This window comes from Leuciscus leuciscus (genome assembly GCF_965113295.1).
Source record: "Leuciscus leuciscus genome assembly, contig: HAP1_SCAFFOLD_222, whole genome shotgun sequence".
NCBI lineage: Eukaryota > Metazoa > Chordata > Actinopteri > Cypriniformes > Leuciscidae > Leuciscus > Leuciscus leuciscus.
Window position 1 is genome coordinate 95,777 of NW_028118489.1, and position 17,760 is coordinate 113,536.

The 17,760-nt window shown below is 43.2% G+C and overlaps 2 protein-coding genes across 2 annotated transcripts; both read right to left on the bottom strand.

Annotated features, from left to right (window-relative positions):
• Window positions 1-951: 951 nt before the first annotated feature.
• On the bottom strand, window positions 952-3,071 carry LOC309491405 (piggyBac transposable element-derived protein 4-like). The gene is made up of 2 exons (XM_082190468.1): window positions 3,041-3,071; window positions 952-2,823 (listed from the first exon to the last, which is right to left on the bottom strand). The coding sequence occupies exon 2, from the start codon at window positions 2,736-2,738 to the stop codon at window positions 1,242-1,244; it is 1,497 nt and encodes a 498-aa protein (XP_082046594.1). The 5' UTR covers window positions 2,739-2,823; window positions 3,041-3,071; the 3' UTR covers window positions 952-1,241.
• An 18-nt stretch (window positions 3,072-3,089) lies between these two features.
• LOC309491406 (uncharacterized protein) lies at window positions 3,090-5,849 on the bottom strand. Its single transcript, XM_082190469.1, has 5 exons — window positions 5,532-5,849; window positions 4,848-4,919; window positions 4,554-4,622; window positions 4,206-4,274; window positions 3,090-3,457 (listed from the first exon to the last, which is right to left on the bottom strand). Exons 1-5 carry the CDS (start codon window positions 5,687-5,689, stop codon window positions 3,385-3,387), a joined length of 441 nt encoding a protein of 146 aa, XP_082046595.1. The 5' UTR covers window positions 5,690-5,849; the 3' UTR covers window positions 3,090-3,384.
• Window positions 5,850-17,760: the final 11,911 nt, after the last annotated feature.

The window sequence follows — 17,760 nt, forward strand, 5'->3', positions numbered from 1 at the left end:
TGATTCGTCCACTATCCGGGGACTGCGTATTAAATCGATCTTTGGCTCATGGAGCATGAAAAAAAGAAAAGAAGAAAAAAAAGAAGCCCGTCACTGCACATTTTTGATGTCTCTCTTATCTCTTGGAGTCTTTTGCTAACGAGCTGATGAGTTGAATCAGGTGTGTGTTCGATTGTCCGACCGTTGGTGAGGATTGCGAAGAGGGACAGGGTGCCTCTGACTGGAGGCCCGGGAATTCATACTTACCTGGCAGGGGAGACACCATGATCAGGGAGGTGGTTCACCCAGGGCGAGGCTCGGCCATTGCACTCCGGTTGTGCTGACCCCTGCGAATTCCCCAAATGTGGGAATCTCGACTGCATAATTTATGGTAGTGGGGGACTGCGTTCGCGCTCTCCCCTGGACACACACACTGGTTAACCCTCTGGGGACCAAGCTGTTTTTGGGGTCGTTGAGATGTTCTGACATGCTCTGACATTTGTGCTTTTTTCAGTTATTTATAAACATGTTAATGGCAAAGGTGTAAAATCACTCTATATAGCACAAACAGGCCTACCATAATATGCGAGCAACGTGTATGTAGATGTTTGTATTTTTAAGAGAATAATGTTTATGCGTGGTTTTTGGAAAAAATTAAAATGAAAGTTGCTGAATTAAGACCACAAAACACATATTAAATATCTGTCCACAAGACTTTTGATTAATTGATGTTGTCCCTTTGAGTTCTAGCTTCAAAATGATCTGAAAATCATCCTGCCTAATCTTTCACATAAAACACAACATTGATTTAAACATTGTAAAACAGTTTTTTTGTCAGAAGAGGTTTATGCGTGGGAGTGGTAATGGGTCATCAATATTAATGAGATTCAGACCAGGGGTGTGACATAGACGCTCCCCCAAGTGCTAATGTGCTCAAGTGAGGCAGCCTTAAAGAATGAGGAGATTCAAATGTTTTGTTTTTCAATCTGTTTTATTGTAATTTTGTAAAAACAAAAGGTATCTCACAGTAAATGCTTATGCTCCGTTGATGCGAGCTCTAAGCAAATCAAATGTGACCAAAATAAATAATCAGTCGGCTATAAACAAAGCAATTGTGAGCGATAAATAAACAAAAGTAAAGGCAGTTCGCTATCCTCGCAGACCACGCCTGCTATGCTAGCGGGCTAAGGCTAGTAGCAGAAGTTTGGAAAGGTGGATATAAGTAGTGAAATCAAAGCAATCCGATTGTTTTGAGAATACAGTTACATGTCTTGGTGCCATTTCTGAAAACAGTTCCTGTTCAACTGAAGACACAAGTGAACATTACATGCCTGGCATTTCCAAGGTGTGTCCTGCCTTTTACCAAGCTGTCCTTTGCAAAGCACACAGATCTTGCGTCCAACTGTGCAAATGTTCTTTGCATCTGAGATCAGCTCCACTCCTGGAACCGGCACATGGTCACTACTGGTTTGTGTTGGTGCTACTTTCTGTGACACACCACAGAGCTCTGCAATAAGCTGTTCCATGAACTGTTTATGGGTCATGTTACCAGATAGCTCTTTGTGGATAAGGAAAGCATTGGTGGCAGCAATGTCCAAGAAGTGTAGAAAGATCTTTCTGTACCACTTCATTGTTTTGTGTTGTGCAGTGTAGTACTGTAAGAGTTGATCGGACAGGTCAACACCACCCATGTGTTTGTTGTAGGCAGTCACAGGTGCAGGACATGGAAATGTCATTGTCCTCCATGTATCTTGTGTTTTCACCCTCCTCTGCACAGTCTCACCAGTATAAGCAGATTGAATGGTGGAACAGACAGATACCTCACGTGTGTCCATCCACTTCACAAATACAAGAGGTCCATCCCGAATCCACCTGATGGATCCCCTGGCAGATTTTTTTGAGAGTGAATTAGTTGTATCACGTGGGCAGTCCTTCCTGTTGTCCCTGTAAGTCCCACATGCACCAAACTTCATTGCAAACAAGTCTTTTAGGAGCTTTGGGCTTGTGTAAAAATTGTCCATGTACACATGGTACCCAGAGCCTAAAACTTTACAGTCTAAAAGAGATGTTACAGCATCATATGACAGTCCATGGCCTGTGGGAAAGTTGTTCTTTCCTGTGTACACAGAAAAGTCCAAAGTGTATCCATTTGAGGAGTCTGCAAGAACAAACAACTTGAAACCCCATCTGGTTGGCTTAGCTTTCATGTACTGTGTCATACCTGTGTGTGCTTTGCATGCCACCATTCTTTCATCCACAGCTAAGTTTCTTCTAGGATGATAGATGGATTTACAAGCATGACGGATAGTTTCCATGAGAGGTTTGACTCTGAAAAGACGGTCATGTTCAGGTGTGCCCCTCTTTCTGTCATTCTCCTTATCTGCATCTGGGTGACTCATGTGCACATTCCATGAAATGGTGCGGTATCTCTCTCTTGCCATGATTGTGGCAGGAAAAGGCAAAGAGAAAAGACTGTCTTGCCGCCAGTAGTCCTTGATGGAGCTGACCTTCACCATGGCCATGTAAAACACCAGCCCAATGTAGCGGTACATCTCACTGATGCTGACATCAGTCCATTTAAATTTGCGCCCCTTTGCAATTGCACCAGCAGCCTGAGCATTGGTGTTGTGGCACAGAGTTGAAACTGCATTCTCAGAAAAAAACATTTTGAAGAGAGTCTGGGGAGTGTGTGTGTCAGCAGAACTCAGCTGTGGTCCAAGTTCCCGGGCAGGCAGGAATCTCAGAGTCTGTGGAACCATATCAATGTCAGTCTCTGTTTTCCATGACAGAGTGGACTCCTTGTTGCTCGTCTGAATGTTTGTCTTGGCCCTCTTTGCCACATTCCTATAAAAATAATAATATTAATAAAGGTTAATAAAGGTTGATCAAAGTACTATCAGCATGTCAGGGCAGGGCAATCAGCATGTTGATAAAACAAAAAATATATAAGCTCTTTTATATTAACATTACCAATCAATAATTGTAATATTGTGCATGCATAACACATTTTTTGCAAAGCCACAGTAGTAGGTAAAAAAATAGTAGATAAATATGTACTTACTCTTTTTGATTTCCGTTGCTGCGTGTCCTGCGAGTTGAAGTGGAAGGCGAGAGTGAACAAGCTACATTCCTTTTAAAAAAAGTTAAAAACTGTTATTATCATATATTTTACAGAGTACTATTCCAGCACATGCATAACTGATGGACATTTAGCAATGCTGATAAAGCAACACAATATAAGCTCTTTTATATTAACATTACCAATCAATAATTGTTATATTGTGCATGCATAACACCACATTTTTTGCAAAGCCACACAGGCACATATAGGCTACATTTGTATCATCACTAAGTATATAAACAAAAATGTAACTAACATCTGTAAAATAGTAGATAAATATGTACTTACTCTTTTTGATTTCCGTTGCTGCGTGTCCTGCTAGTTGCAGTGGAAGGCGAGAGTGAACAAGCTACATTCCTTTTAAAAAAAGTTAAAAACTGTTATTATCATATATTTTACAGAGTACTATTCCAGCACATGCATAACTGATGGACATTTAGCAATGCTGATAACATAAAACATATGTAACATCAACCAATCTCCAAAAATAAATAATAAAGTCATACAGGCTCATATTATTAACACTAAGTATAAACAAAATGTAACTAACATCTGTAAAATAGTGGGTAAATATGTACTTACTCTTTCTGATTTCTGACTGTGTTGCTAAGCGCACTCCGAGTTGCAGGCGGACGTAGTGATGACGCTACATTCCTTTTAAAAAAGTTGAAGAATATTATTACATAAATATAACTATAGTAGAATTAGTCTATAATGAATAACTGATGTAAATAATTTTAGACGCGTGCAATAAGCCTATATGCGTGTCAATGGGCGATTACCGGAGAGGCACACCGCAAACATTAGCCTAACACATTTGTGCACTTCATTAACTGGGTATATTTACACATTTCAGCACATTTACACACATTTACAACTGATATTTGCGAGCATGCATCGTTAATGATAATGAGGCAGCATTTGGTTGATCAAAGTACTATCAGCATGTCAGGGCAGGGCAATCAGCATGTTGATAAAACAAAAAATATATAACCTCTTTTATATTAACATTACCAATCAATAATTGTAATATTGTGCATGCATAACACATTTTTTGCAAAGCCACAGTAGTAGGTAAAAAAATAGTAGATAAATATGTACTTACTCTTTTTGATTTCCGTTGCTGCCTGTCCTGCGAGTTGCAGTGGAAGGCGAGAGTGAACAAGCTACATTCCTTTTAAAAAAAGTTAAAAACTGTTATTATCATATATTTTACAGAGTACTATTCCAGCACATGCATAACTGATGGACATTTAGCAATGCTGATAAAGCAACACAATATAAGCTCTTTTATATTAACATTACCAATCAATAATTGTTATATTGTGCATGCATAACACCACATTTTTTGCAAAGCCACACAGGCACATATAGGCTACATTTGTATCATCACTAAGTATATAAACAAAAATGTAACTAACATCTGTAAAATAGTAGATAAATATGTACTTACTCTTTTTGATTTCCGTTGCTGCGTGTCCTGCGAGTTGCAGTGGAAGGCGAGAGTGAACAAGCTACATTCCTTTGTAAAATATATGATAATAACAGTTTTTAACTTTTTTTAAGAGTACTATTCCAGCACATGCATAACTGATGGACATTTAGCAATGCTGATAACATAAAACATATGTAACATCAACCAATCTCCAAAAATAAATAATAAAGTCATACAGGCTCATATTATTAACACTAAGTATAAACAAAATGTAACTAACATCTGTAAAATAGTGGGTAAATATGTACTTACTCTTTCTGATTTCTGACTGTGTTGCTAAGCGCACTCCGAGTTGCAGGCGGACGTAGTGATGACGCTACATTCCTTTTAAAAAAGTTGAAGAATATTATTACATAAATATAACTATAGTAGAATTAGTCTATAATGAATAACTGATGTAAATCATTTTAGACGCGTGCAATAAGCCTATATGCGTGTCAATGGGCGATTACCGGAGAGGCACACCGCAAACATTAGCCTAACACATTTGTGCACTTCATTAACTGGGTATATTTACACATTTCAGCACATTTACACACATTTACAACTGATATTTGCGAGCATGCATCGTTAATGATAATGAGGCAGCATTTATATAGTCAAAATATAATCTAAACACCTACTAGGCCTACTTTCTAAATTCTATCTTTCATACATAATGATCTAAACATATCATTTAGGCTACACATACAAATACAAATTTCCTAACCAAGGGGTGTAGCATTTGTACACAAAAAAAACAAAACAAAACATTTTTGACGTTGAAATGGTACGAGATATTAAATTCATGGTATAGATATGCACTTTCATTAGATCGTGTTGAATATAGGTAGATATCAAATGTCAATACTCTGGATGGCAAGTCCACCCAGTATAATATGTAAGCTCATGTTTTGAATAGCTTGTCAACTAATGCAAGTAAGAATAAATACTTACTCATCCGAAATTCTATCCACGGCTGGATCAAGACGCTCTTCAAAATACAAACGGTCGTCGTCAGAGTAGTCGCGCTCCTCTTCTGATGAAAATGTGGACTCTTCGTCGCTAGTATCCAGGACGAACTGAAGGGCTTCCGCACCGGTGTACCGTGTCATCTTCCCAACGCGCAGGTGACTGAATGATGAAACTTGAAGCTTTTAATGCATTTGCTTGGGGGCGTTTACCTGTTTTGCATAGACGGCTTAACACATTATCTTATGAATAGCGCGCTCCGTGAGTAGGCGTGAACGAATTAAAGACAATGAGCTCGTAATGAGCTCGACTGGAATCGCTCTCTTTTTAGACAGATTACAGAAGCTGATAATATTTGTTTTTTATATAAATTACTTCATTTAAAAGCTGCGATCTCAAGCTTTATGCCCGTGGGTCTGTTTGCCTGTTTGACTGAATTTTCGCAGAGTTATCAGATCATTTTCGAACGCGTTTCAAACGGGAGTTCACTGACAGAGAGAAGGCAGAAATCGCATCATGTTAAAGTTTCTTTATTTGTCAAAAAGCAAAACACTTTATTTTTATTGTGAATATACAGAAAAAAAATAGAAACTGAACAGGATCGATTGATGTATTACACGAAAATGAAAGATCAAAATTAACAGAGCATTTAGTGTTTATTTTCATTGCTAAAAAAAAAAAACGAGCAAAACGCGCGGGCGCGTTTTTGGTCCCCAGAGGGTTAAAAGAGCAGATTGTTAAAGCTCCAATCATTTTTCCTTCTTCTCCTGATGGTTGATGAAACCTTGGAAGTCCAGAGAACCGAACTGCAGTGGTTGATTGAGAGATAGAAAACAACCTGGGAGGCTTGTTTTTTTTTCTTCTTTTTTTTTCATTCTTCACATAATCTCCAATATTTAACGAACGCTTTGATTGACAGCAGTGGTCCAAAGTTGTTCAGAATGAGGAGTTCTATCATGTGGTATGAATACCTTGTGCACGTGTGAAAAATCACGTGATACACAGTCGTCTATGGCCGTATTCAAGCTGTTGTTTTTTTCTGTTTACAGCGCCACCAAGTGGCCAGTCGCCACATCCCTTTTCACGTGACCACAGGCTGAGCCCGTACACAGGTGTACCCACTTGGGTGTAATTGTCTCTTTGCCGTCGGAGAGTTATAGCCATTCAAGTAAAGCCCGCCTCGCCCACCGCCAACGTCTTGGCGTCCCGTCGCCAACGTGAATCGAAATTCCGACTTTTTTCCCGGTCACTGTCGGCAGTCAGACTCCAGAGAATCTTTCGGCACCGCTTTGGGTCAGATTGGGCAAACGACCCAGGACTACTGTGCAAAAGTAGGTTTTTCGGAAAATCCCAAATACCCGAAAATCTCGCCAGCGCGACCATCCGATCCGAGGCGTGCGTCTCGTTCGGCCCGAGCCAAGGATTCCGGTGATGTAAGACACTTGGGTCTGCGACGGACGGTTTAGGAGTTACGAGCCATTCCGTGCTTTTGAACGATGATGATCCAAAATCCCAGGTTGCACTCCAAAGTGTCGTGTTGTGCACTCCGTTGTGATCCGTTTTCGGTGAGCTTGTTTGTTGGCGACCTTAGGCCCTCTCGCCGCGGCCCAGGTGGGCGTGGCCTTTGGCGGCTCCCCCGCCTCGGCGTCATTGCGGCATCGCTTCTCGGCCTTTTGGCTAAGATCACGTGGTCTGGTCAGAAGTTTGGGACAGCGATCGCCTCTTGTGGGACCTTTTGGTTTCGTGTGTGGCTTGTCACACGGGACCTACATCCTTCAGGAGGTACATTGACAAGCGGCTTTTAAGTGACGACTCGTTTCTGCGAGGAATCTTGTTTTAAGGTAAGCAGGTTTTAATTTATTTATTGTATATTTATTGTTGAGTTTTAGCCGCAGCAGGCTGGTGGTGCCTCCAACATGTCGGCTGCTCGTGCCGGCGTGAGGAGGCACCACAGCGTGCGTTTTAAATTCAAAGCAAAAGAGGATGGCACTCTCCTGGCCATGTCCAGATTGGACTTTTCTAGGAAGTGCATCCAACAGATTCTTGGTTTTAAAGTTGTGGACATAAACTGCCTGTTGACTCTGCCCCTGAATCATGGTTTTGATGTAAGCTTTGCTTCGGCTTCCTTGCTAAGTACTTTTTGGACTCGGTTTGAAATGTGTAAAGCCAATTTCTCCATGTTCACTGTGGAAAAACTGACTGATAATTCACTGAAGGTTGTGATTGTCAGGATGTTTAATGAAACAGTAAGTGGAGATGACATTGCTGTATGGTTGGCAAGATATTGCTCTATTCGTGGACAACCAGTCAAGGTTTTAGATGAAGACGGTATCTGGAGCTGTGCGTGGAGAGTGCCCATAAAACAATGGGCAGATCCCAACAGCTACCATGGCCTGAGTCAAATACCTTCAATGATTGTGTTGGGAGAGAATAGAGGCTACATCCATTACCAAGGGATGCCCAAGCTATGCCGCAAGTGTGGTCAACTTGGACATCTCGCCGAGGCATGCCAAGAAGTAGTGTGTAGGAAGTGCAGAGAAATTGGGCACATTTTTGAAGAGTGCCAAAATGGCAGAAAGTGCAACCTCTGTGGAGAATCATCCCATCTCTACAGAGACTGCCCTAAAAGTTTTGCCAACAAGTTAAAAAGCAACAAAATGGCCGCCCCACCCAAAGAACAAACAATTGAGGAGGCGGGCCCTGAGGTTTTGGCGGGAAATTCAAACCCCCAGCCAGCCTCAGGGATTGGACAGGAAGGAGGAAGTGGGGCGGCCACAGGGGCGGAGTCAATTCTGGCAGTTGGTGAGGGGGAGGAAGCCAATCCTCAAAATGAAAAAGAAGACAGTATGGAGGATGTAGAGGAGGAAATGGCTTCCTCCCTAGTAACCGTGTCTGAGGTTAGTGTGTCCACTAGTGGGAGTGAAACAGACTGTTCGCTCACTAATGCTCAAGTGCAGAAAAGAACTGCGAGATCTCCTCTGGTTCAAACAGAGGAGAAAAAGCTGCGGGTAGCGCATCGGCTAGATAGTTCCCCCATGGAAGATCTAGACCGTATGTGGCCCGCAGAATCTCCAAATGAAGTCTCTTTTCTGCATTTCAAGCTAAGAACATCGTCGCCAAAGGAGTCGCAAGAGGTCCTCTCTGCGAGCCCTGAGGCGTCAAGCACTTTCCCCCTTGATCCCAGGTTCTCTGGGCAAAAGGAAAGGCAAGTGCAACAAGATGTAACATGATTTTAATTATATCTCTGTAGTCCCATGGTTTTCTTTTAAATGTCTCACACCTTTTTAACCATACTGCTCATGGCTCTCACTATCTCCACAATCAATGTGAGAAGTGTGAAGAGTAATATACGAGCACAGAGCGTGTTATCCCTTTTAAAATCTTTTAAGTCAGATGTGTTTTTATTGCAAGAATGTGGTCTGCCTTTTTTAACAAATTACAGGAAGTGGGAGGAGATTTGGACCCCAGGACCTTCCATCTGGTGTGGGTCCAATTTTAACAAAAATGACGGTGTTGCTATTTTAATTAAAAATCCCAATGTTTTGGTGAAGGGCAGCACTGTGGTGAGGGATGGGCGGGCAATTTTAGCTAATCTGACTTTTTTAGGTAAGGATTTTAACATTTTAAATGTGTATGGTTTTACAGGAAAAAACAACAGGTATGAGCTTTTAGAAGACCTGCAGCCCCACATGCTAGGTAGGGCTCCCCTAGTGGTAGCAGGGGATTTTAATTGTGTTTTATCAAGAAAGGACAGAAAGAGGGTAGGAGAGGATTTTAAGGTCGACAAGACATCGGTTTTATTGCAAAATATAGTCAAAGATTTTAAGTTAGTTGACTGCTTTAAAACAATGCATCAAAGAGAGGAGGGCTTCACCTGGTTCAGTGGTGACGGTGCCAGAGCCTCTCGAATTGACTATGTTTTTACAAGGGACTGCCCGCCGACCGATGCTACATTGACCCCCCTCTTCTTCTCTGATCACATGATGCTGTCCTGCACTCTTTCACTACCCACAGGTGTGACTGTAGGGGGAGGGCTGTGGAAGCTGAACTGCTCCCTATTGGAGGATGAGGAAGTGGTCAAAGAGTATAGGGAGCAGTTCAGCCAATGGCAGACCCTCCAGGACTTTTACGACTCACGTGCACAGTGGTGGGAGATGGTGAAACAAAAGACAGGACGGTTTTTTAAACAAATTGGAAAAGATAAAAAGAACAAAGAAAAAAGACGCATGATGGGGCTGCAAAAAAGACTGCAGAGATATTTTAACCTTTTAAACAGTGGATTGGATTTTACAGAAGAAATAAAAGAAGTAAAGAAAGAAATGTCAGATTTGTCCGAAACTAAGAGTAAAGGTGTCATTTTAAGATGTAAGGAGAGAGAAATAGAAGAAGGGGAAAAGTGTACTAGATATTTTTTTTAAAAGACAATAACACGGGGAGGGTCAATCAATACTTTAAAAACTTTTACAGGTGGGGAGGTAAATACAACAGATCTGATTTTAGGGGAAATTGAAAGTTTTTACAATAATTTATACAGCACTAAAGAGGTACACAATGGCATCTTAGAGGAAGTTTTAGGATTTTTAGATAAAAAGGTAAAGAGTCCAGATGTGCTTTTATCCCAAGATTTTACTCTTTTAGAAATGCACAAAGCTTTAAAAGGTTTTAAAAAGGGGAAGTCCCCAGGTATGGATGGACTCCCCTTTGAGTTTTATCTGACTTTCTGGGACATTTTAGCACACAACTTATTGACAGTTTTTAAAGAATTTGAGACTCTTGACAGACTTCCGGACAGCTTTAGAGTAGGGATAGTCACTTTACTACACAAAAAAGGAGACAAGACTGACTTGAGAAACTGGCGACCAATCACCCTTTTAAATTATGATTGCAAACTTTTTAGTAAGATTTTAGCTACACGTATGTCGACTGTTTTAGAGGACGTAATCCACCTGGATCAAGCATGTGCTGTGCCCGGCAGGAAGATCACGGACAGCCTGGTACTGATCAGAGACGCCATCTGTTATGCGAGAGACAGAAACATTCGGCTAGTAGTCCTAAATTTAGATTTCGAAAAAGCCTTTGACCGCGTCTCGCACCAGTACCTGCTTCAGGTACTGGGAAAAATGGGGTTTCCTGGGAGGTTTATAGCCTGGGTGGGATTGCTGTACTACGATCTGTCTAGCAGTATTTTGGTTAATGGGCATTTATCCAAAGCTGTAAAACTCTACAGCGGCGTCCGACAGGGGTGTCCTTTATCTCCCCTTCTGTATGTGGCTTGTATTGAGCCACTGGCACAAATCTTGAGAAGGGATAAATGGATTAAAGGACTAGACATCCCAGGAACTGGTGGACTGACGGCGACCTGTGTTTTATATATGGATGACGTGACCCTTTTAGCGACTGACCTTGTATCAGTACGAAGAGCAATGGACTTGACTGACTGGTACGGTCGGGCCTCGGGCGCCAAGCTCCATAGGAGCAAGTCCGAGGCCCAGCTCTTCGGGCCGTGGGGTGACGTGGACACAAGTGGACTTGATTTGAATTTTAAAGACAATAACATGAAAATTTTAGGAGTCAAATTTGACAAAGAGGGTGGAGGACAGGGAAACTGGACTGACATGTTAGGGAAAGTCAGGCAAAGACTGGGGTTTTGGGGACTAAGACAATTGACGTTAGAAGGCAAGATTTTAATTTTTAAATCCGTGATTTTACCACTGATTTTACTTGTCTGTTCTGTTTTTAGTCCCCCAAGACGATTCCTGGCCAACCTGGAGAGGGCGGTATTTTATTTCCTGTGGGGGTCCAAGTGGGAACGACTAAAGAGGGAGGTCGTCAAAAAGAAAAAAGAGAATGGCGGGAAAGGCCTCCCAGACCCCCACCTGTTTTTAGGCAGCCGCTTTGCCGCCCTCCACATCCAATACGCCCTGACCCCATCCAGAGAACACAAGACAGCAGCCATGACCCGATTCTGGATGGGGTCTTACCTAAGAACTTTGAAAATTTTACCCATTGATCTTAAATGTCCAGTGTCTTTTAACTTGCCTAAAGAATACAGTTTTATAAAGAAATTTTTAAAAAAGTACCTTTTAGAGACCAATGATGCCACCATTTTAACTAACCACAAGTCTCTTATCTCTCTTGTGCAGGATCGGGAATCGGTGAGTCCGGTTCCAGGCCTCACACTAGGTGAGGCCAAAGATGTTTGGAGGAACGCAGCCCACCCAGCTCTCCAGAACAGGCATAAGGACTTATCGTGGATGGTGGCTCATGAGATCCTCCCGGTCAGGGCGGTCATGCACTCCAGAGGCATGGCCAAAAACTCCATCTGCCCACGGTCCGGATGTGGTTCCCCGGAGACCGTCTACCATCTGCTCTGGGAGTGCGGTGCTGCGCGGGACCTGTGGGCCAGGACCAGCCCCCTGGTTTTCCCGTGCCTGCCAGCGGGTAGTGTCCAGATGGAATACAAGCTCGCCATCCTGGGGGTGGGTCAGGGCTTGAAGGACCTCACATCAAAACAATTTACCTCGCTCTGGCTCACCCTCAACCATATCAAGGATGCCATCTGGACCACCAGAAACCTGCTGGTGGGGAAACGCGTTACGGTGCCCCTCCACGCGTGCGAGCAACTTATAAGATCAACGCTGCAGGAGGCGCCGGACGTCGTCATTCGGATGGGGGGGCTGGGGTCGCATGGAAAGGTCCCGGCCACCACCGTACCTGGCCGCCCGTAGATGCACCCTCACCACACCGGCTACGGGAACAGCGGGCCAGCGGGCCGGAGGGAGGGGATCTCCGCTGGGCACCGGAAGCGGGAGGTCCGGAGCCTGTTCTGGAGACCTGGAGTGAATGGACAATCTTGATAGGGACTCACCCGCGATCCTGTACAAGAGATGATGTTTTAGTTGGCATGTTTTATTGTTTTACATCATTTATTGCTATTTATTTTCATTCATTTTACCTTCTTTTAAACCAACATTTTACACACATGGACTTTCACACGACACACCACCCAATACTGATTTTTAACCCTTAATTGTGTCATTTTTGTTTTATAAGACATGTGTAATTTTTAAAAGAAAAATGAGAAAATGTAAAGAATGAAAATGTGTCAATAAACTTTTTTCAAAAGAAAAAATCTGTTCTTATCAGTTTAATATCTGATACGTGCCCTACCCGGGCACCATATATTAAATTGATTTTTGGAACTGGGAGATGGAATAGGGGCTTGCTCCGTCCACTCCACGCATCGACCCGGTATTGCAGTACTTCTGGGAACGGTGCACCCCCTTTAAAGTGTTCAATGAGAGAAATGTTTTAGTCTTGTGTGACAGCAGATGTTCATGGAAGTAGTGTATATTGCTGTGTATGGCTGTCGTAGGTGATCATATACAATACTGGTAACGGTGGTGTGAAAATAACAAATTCAAAAATAAATAAATAAATAAATAAACTCTGTTCTTATCAGTTTCATATCTGATTCGTCCACTATCCGGGGACTGCGTATTAAATCGATCTTTGGCTCATGGAGCATGAAAAAAAGAAAAGAAGAAAAAAAAGAAGCCCGTCACTGCACATTTTTGATGTCTCTCTTATCTCTTGGAGTCTTTTGCTAACGAGCTGATGAGTTGAATCAGGTGTGTGTTCGATTGTCCGACCGTTGGTGAGGATTGCGAAGAGGGACAGGGTGCCTCTGACTGGAGGCCCGGGAATTCATACTTACCTGGCAGGGGAGACACCATGATCAGGGAGGTGGTTCACCCAGGGCGAGGCTCGGCCATTGCACTCCGGTTGTGCTGACCCCTGCGAATTCCCCAAATGTGGGAATCTCGACTGCATAATTTATGGTAGTGGGGGACTGCGTTCGCGCTCTCCCCTGGACACACACACTGGTTAAAAGAGCAGATTGTTAAAGCTCCAATCATTTTTCCTTCTTCTCCTGATGGTTGATGAAACCTTGGAAGTCCAGAGAACCGAACTGCAGTGGTTGATTGAGAGATAGAAAACAACCTGGGAGGCTTGTTTTTTTTCTTCTTTTTTTTTCATTCTTCACATAATCTCCAATATTTAACGAACGCTTTGATTGACAGCAGTGGTCCAAAGTTGTTCAGAATGAGGAGTTCTATCATGTGGTATGAATACCTTGTGCACGTGTGAAAAATCACGTGATACACAGTCGTCTATGGCCGTATTCAAGCTGTTGTTTTTTTCTGTTTACAGCGCCACCAAGTGGCCAGTCGCCACATCCCTTTTCACGTGACCACAGGCTGAGCCCGTACACAGGTGTACCCACTTGGGTGTAATTGTCTCTTTGCCGTCGGAGAGTTATAGCCATTCAAGTAAAGCCCGCCTCGCCCACCGCCAACGTCTTGGCGTCCCGTCGCCAACGTGAATCGAAATTCCGACTTTTTTCCCGGTCACTGTCGGCAGTCAGACTCCAGAGAATCTTTCGGCACCGCTTTGGGTCAGATTGGGCAAACGACCCAGGACTACTGTGCAAAAGTAGGTTTTTCGGAAAATCCCAAATACCCGAAAATCTCGCCAGCGCGACCATCCGATCCGAGGCGTGCGTCTCGTTCGGCCCGAGCCAAGGATTCCGGTGATGTAAGACACTTGGGTCTGCGACGGACGGTTTAGGAGTTACGAGCCATTCCGTGCTTTTGAACGATGATGATCCAAAATCCCAGGTTGCACTCCAAAGTGTCGTGTTGTGCACTCCGTTGTGATCCGTTTTCGGTGAGCTTGTTTGTTGGCGACCTTAGGCCCTCTCGCCGCGGCCCAGGTGGGCGTGGCCTTTGGCGGCTCCCCCGCCTCGGCGTCATTGCGGCATCGCTTCTCGGCCTTTTGGCTAAGATCACGTGGTCTGGTCAGAAGTTTGGGACAGCGATCGCCTCTTGTGGGACCTTTTGGTTTCGTGTGTGGCTTGTCACACGGGACCTACATCCTTCAGGAGGTACATTGACAAGCGGCTTTTAAGTGACGACTCGTTTCTGCGAGGAATCTTGTTTTAAGGTAAGCAGGTTTTAATTTATTTATTGTATATTTATTGTTGAGTTTTAGCCGCAGCAGGCTGGTGGTGCCTCCAACATGTCGGCTGCTCGTGCCGGCGTGAGGAGGCACCACAGCGTGCGTTTTAAATTCAAAGCAAAAGAGGATGGCACTCTCCTGGCCATGTCCAGATTGGACTTTTCTAGGAAGTGCATCCAACAGATTCTTGGTTTTAAAGTTGTGGACATAAACTGCCTGTTGACTCTGCCCCTGAATCATGGTTTTGATGTAAGCTTTGCTTCGGCTTCCTTGCTAAGTACTTTTTGGACTCGGTTTGAAATGTGTAAAGCCAATTTCTCCATGTTCACTGTGGAAAAACTGACTGATAATTCACTGAAGGTTGTGATTGTCAGGATGTTTAATGAAACAGTAAGTGGAGATGACATTGCTGTATGGTTGGCAAGATATTGCTCTATTCGTGGACAACCAGTCAAGGTTTTAGATGAAGACGGTATCTGGAGCTGTGCGTGGAGAGTGCCCATAAAACAATGGGCAGATCCCAACAGCTACCATGGCCTGAGTCAAATACCTTCAATAATTGTGTTGGGAGAGAATAGAGGCTACATCCATTACCAAGGGATGCCCAAGCTATGCCGCAAGTGTGGTCAACTTGGACATCTCGCCGAGGCATGCCAAGAAGTAGTGTGTAGGAAGTGCAGAGAAATTGGGCACATTTTTGAAGAGTGCCAAAATGGCAGAAAGTGCAACCTCTGTGGAGAATCATCCCATCTCTACAGAGACTGCCCTAAAAGTTTTGCCAACAAGTTAAAAAGCAACAAAATGGCCGCCCCACCCAAAGAACAAACAATTGAGGAGGCGGGCCCTGAGGTTTTGGCGGGAAATTCAAACCCCCAGCCAGCCTCAGGGATTGGACAGGAAGGAGGAAGTGGGGCGGCCACAGGGGCGGAGTCAATTCTGGCAGTTGGTGAGGGGGAGGAAGCCAATCCTCAAAATGAAAAAGAAGACAGTATGGAGGATGTAGAGGAGGAAATGGCTTCCTCCCTAGTAACCGTGTCTGAGGTTAGTGTGTCCACTAGTCGGAGTGAAACAGACTGTTCGCTCACTAATGCTCAAGTGCAGAAAAGAACTGCGAGATCTCCTCTGGTTCAAACAGAGGAGAAAAAGCTGCGGGTAGCGCATCGGCTAGATAGTTCCCCCATGGAAGATCTAGACCGTATGTGGCCCGCAGAATCTCCAAATGAAGTCTCTTTTCTGCATTTCAAGCTAAGAACATCGTCGCCAAAGGAGTCGCAAGAGGTCCTCTCTGCGAGCCCTGAGGCGTCAAGCACTTTCCCCCTTGATCCCAGGTTCTCTGGGCAAAAGGAAAGGCAAGTGCAACAAGATGTAACATGATTTTAATTATATCTCTGTAGTCCCATGGTTTTCTTTTAAATGTCTCACACCTTTTTAACCATACTGCTCATGGCTCTCACTATCTCCACAATCAATGTGAGAAGTGTGAAGAGTAATATACGAGCACAGAGCGTGTTATCCCTTTTAAAATCTTTTAAGTCAGATGTGTTTTTATTGCAAGAATGTGGTCTGCCTTTTTTAACAAATTACAGGAAGTGGGAGGAGATTTGGACCCCAGGACCTTCCATCTGGTGTGGGTCCAATTTTAACAAAAATGACGGTGTTGCTATTTTAATTAAAAATCCCAATGTTTTGGTGAAGGGCAGCACTGTGGTGAGGGATGGGCGGGCAATTTTAGCTAATCTGACTTTTTTAGGTAAGGATTTTAACATTTTAAATGTGTATGGTTTTACAGGAAAAAACAACAGGTATGAGCTTTTAGAAGACCTGCAGCCCCACATGCTAGGTAGGGCTCCCCTAGTGGTAGCAGGGGATTTTAATTGTGTTTTATCAAGAAAGGACAGAAAGAGGGTAGGAGAGGATTTTAAGGTCGACAAGACATCGGTTTTATTGCAAAATATAGTCAAAGATTTTAAGTTAGTTGACTGCTTTAAAACAATGCATCAAAGAGAGGAGGGCTTCACCTGGTTCAGTGGTGACGGTGCCAGAGCCTCTCGAATTGACTATGTTTTTACAAGGGACTTCCCGCCGACCGATGCTACATTGACCCCCCTCTTCTTCTCTGATCACATGATGCTGTCCTGCACTCTTTCACTACCCACAGGTGTGACTGTAGGGGGAGGGCTGTGGAAGCTGAACTGCTCCCTATTGGAGGATGAGGAAGTGGTCAAAGAGTATAGGGAGCAGTTCAGCCAATGGCAGACCCTCCAGGACTTTTACGACTCACGTGCACAGTGGTGGGAGATGGTGAAACAAAAGACAGGACGGTTTTTTAAACAAATTGGAAAAGATAAAAAGAACAAAGAAAAAAGACGCATGATGGGGCTGCAAAAAAGACTGCAGAGATATTTTAACCTTTTAAACAGTGGATTGGATTTTACAGAAGAAATAAAAGAAGTAAAGAAAGAAATGACAGATTTGTCCGAAACTAAGAGTAAAGGTGTCATTTTAAGATGTAAGGAGAGAGAAATAGAAGAAGGGGAAAAGTGTACTAGATATTTTTTTTAAAAGACAATAACACGGGGAGGGTCAATCAATACTTTAAAAACTTTTACAGGTGGGGAGGTAAATACAACAGATCTGATTTTAGGGGAAATTGAAAGTTTTTACAATAATTTATACAGCACTAAAGAGGTACACAATGGCATCTTAGAGGAAGTTTTAGGATTTTTAGATAAAAAGGTAAAGAGTCCAGATGTGCTTTTATCCCAAGATTTTACTCTTTTAGAAATGCACAAAGCTTTAAAAGGTTTTAAAAAGGGGAAGTCCCCAGGTATGGATGGACTCCCCTTTGAGTTTTATCTGACTTTCTGGGACATTTTAGCACACAACTTATTGACAGTTTTTAAAGAATTTGAGACTCTTGACAGACTTCCGGACAGCTTTAGAGTAGGGATAGTCACTTTACTACACAAAAAAGGAGACAAGACTGACTTGAGAAACTGGCGACCAATCACCCTTTTAAATTATGATTGCAAACTTTTTAGTAAGATTTTAGCTACACGTATGTCGACTGTTTTAGAGGACGTAATCCACCTGGATCAAGCATGTGCTGTGCCCGGCAGGAAGATCACGGACAGCCTGGTACTGATCAGAGACGCCATCTGTTATGCGAGAGACAGAAACATTCGGCTAGTAG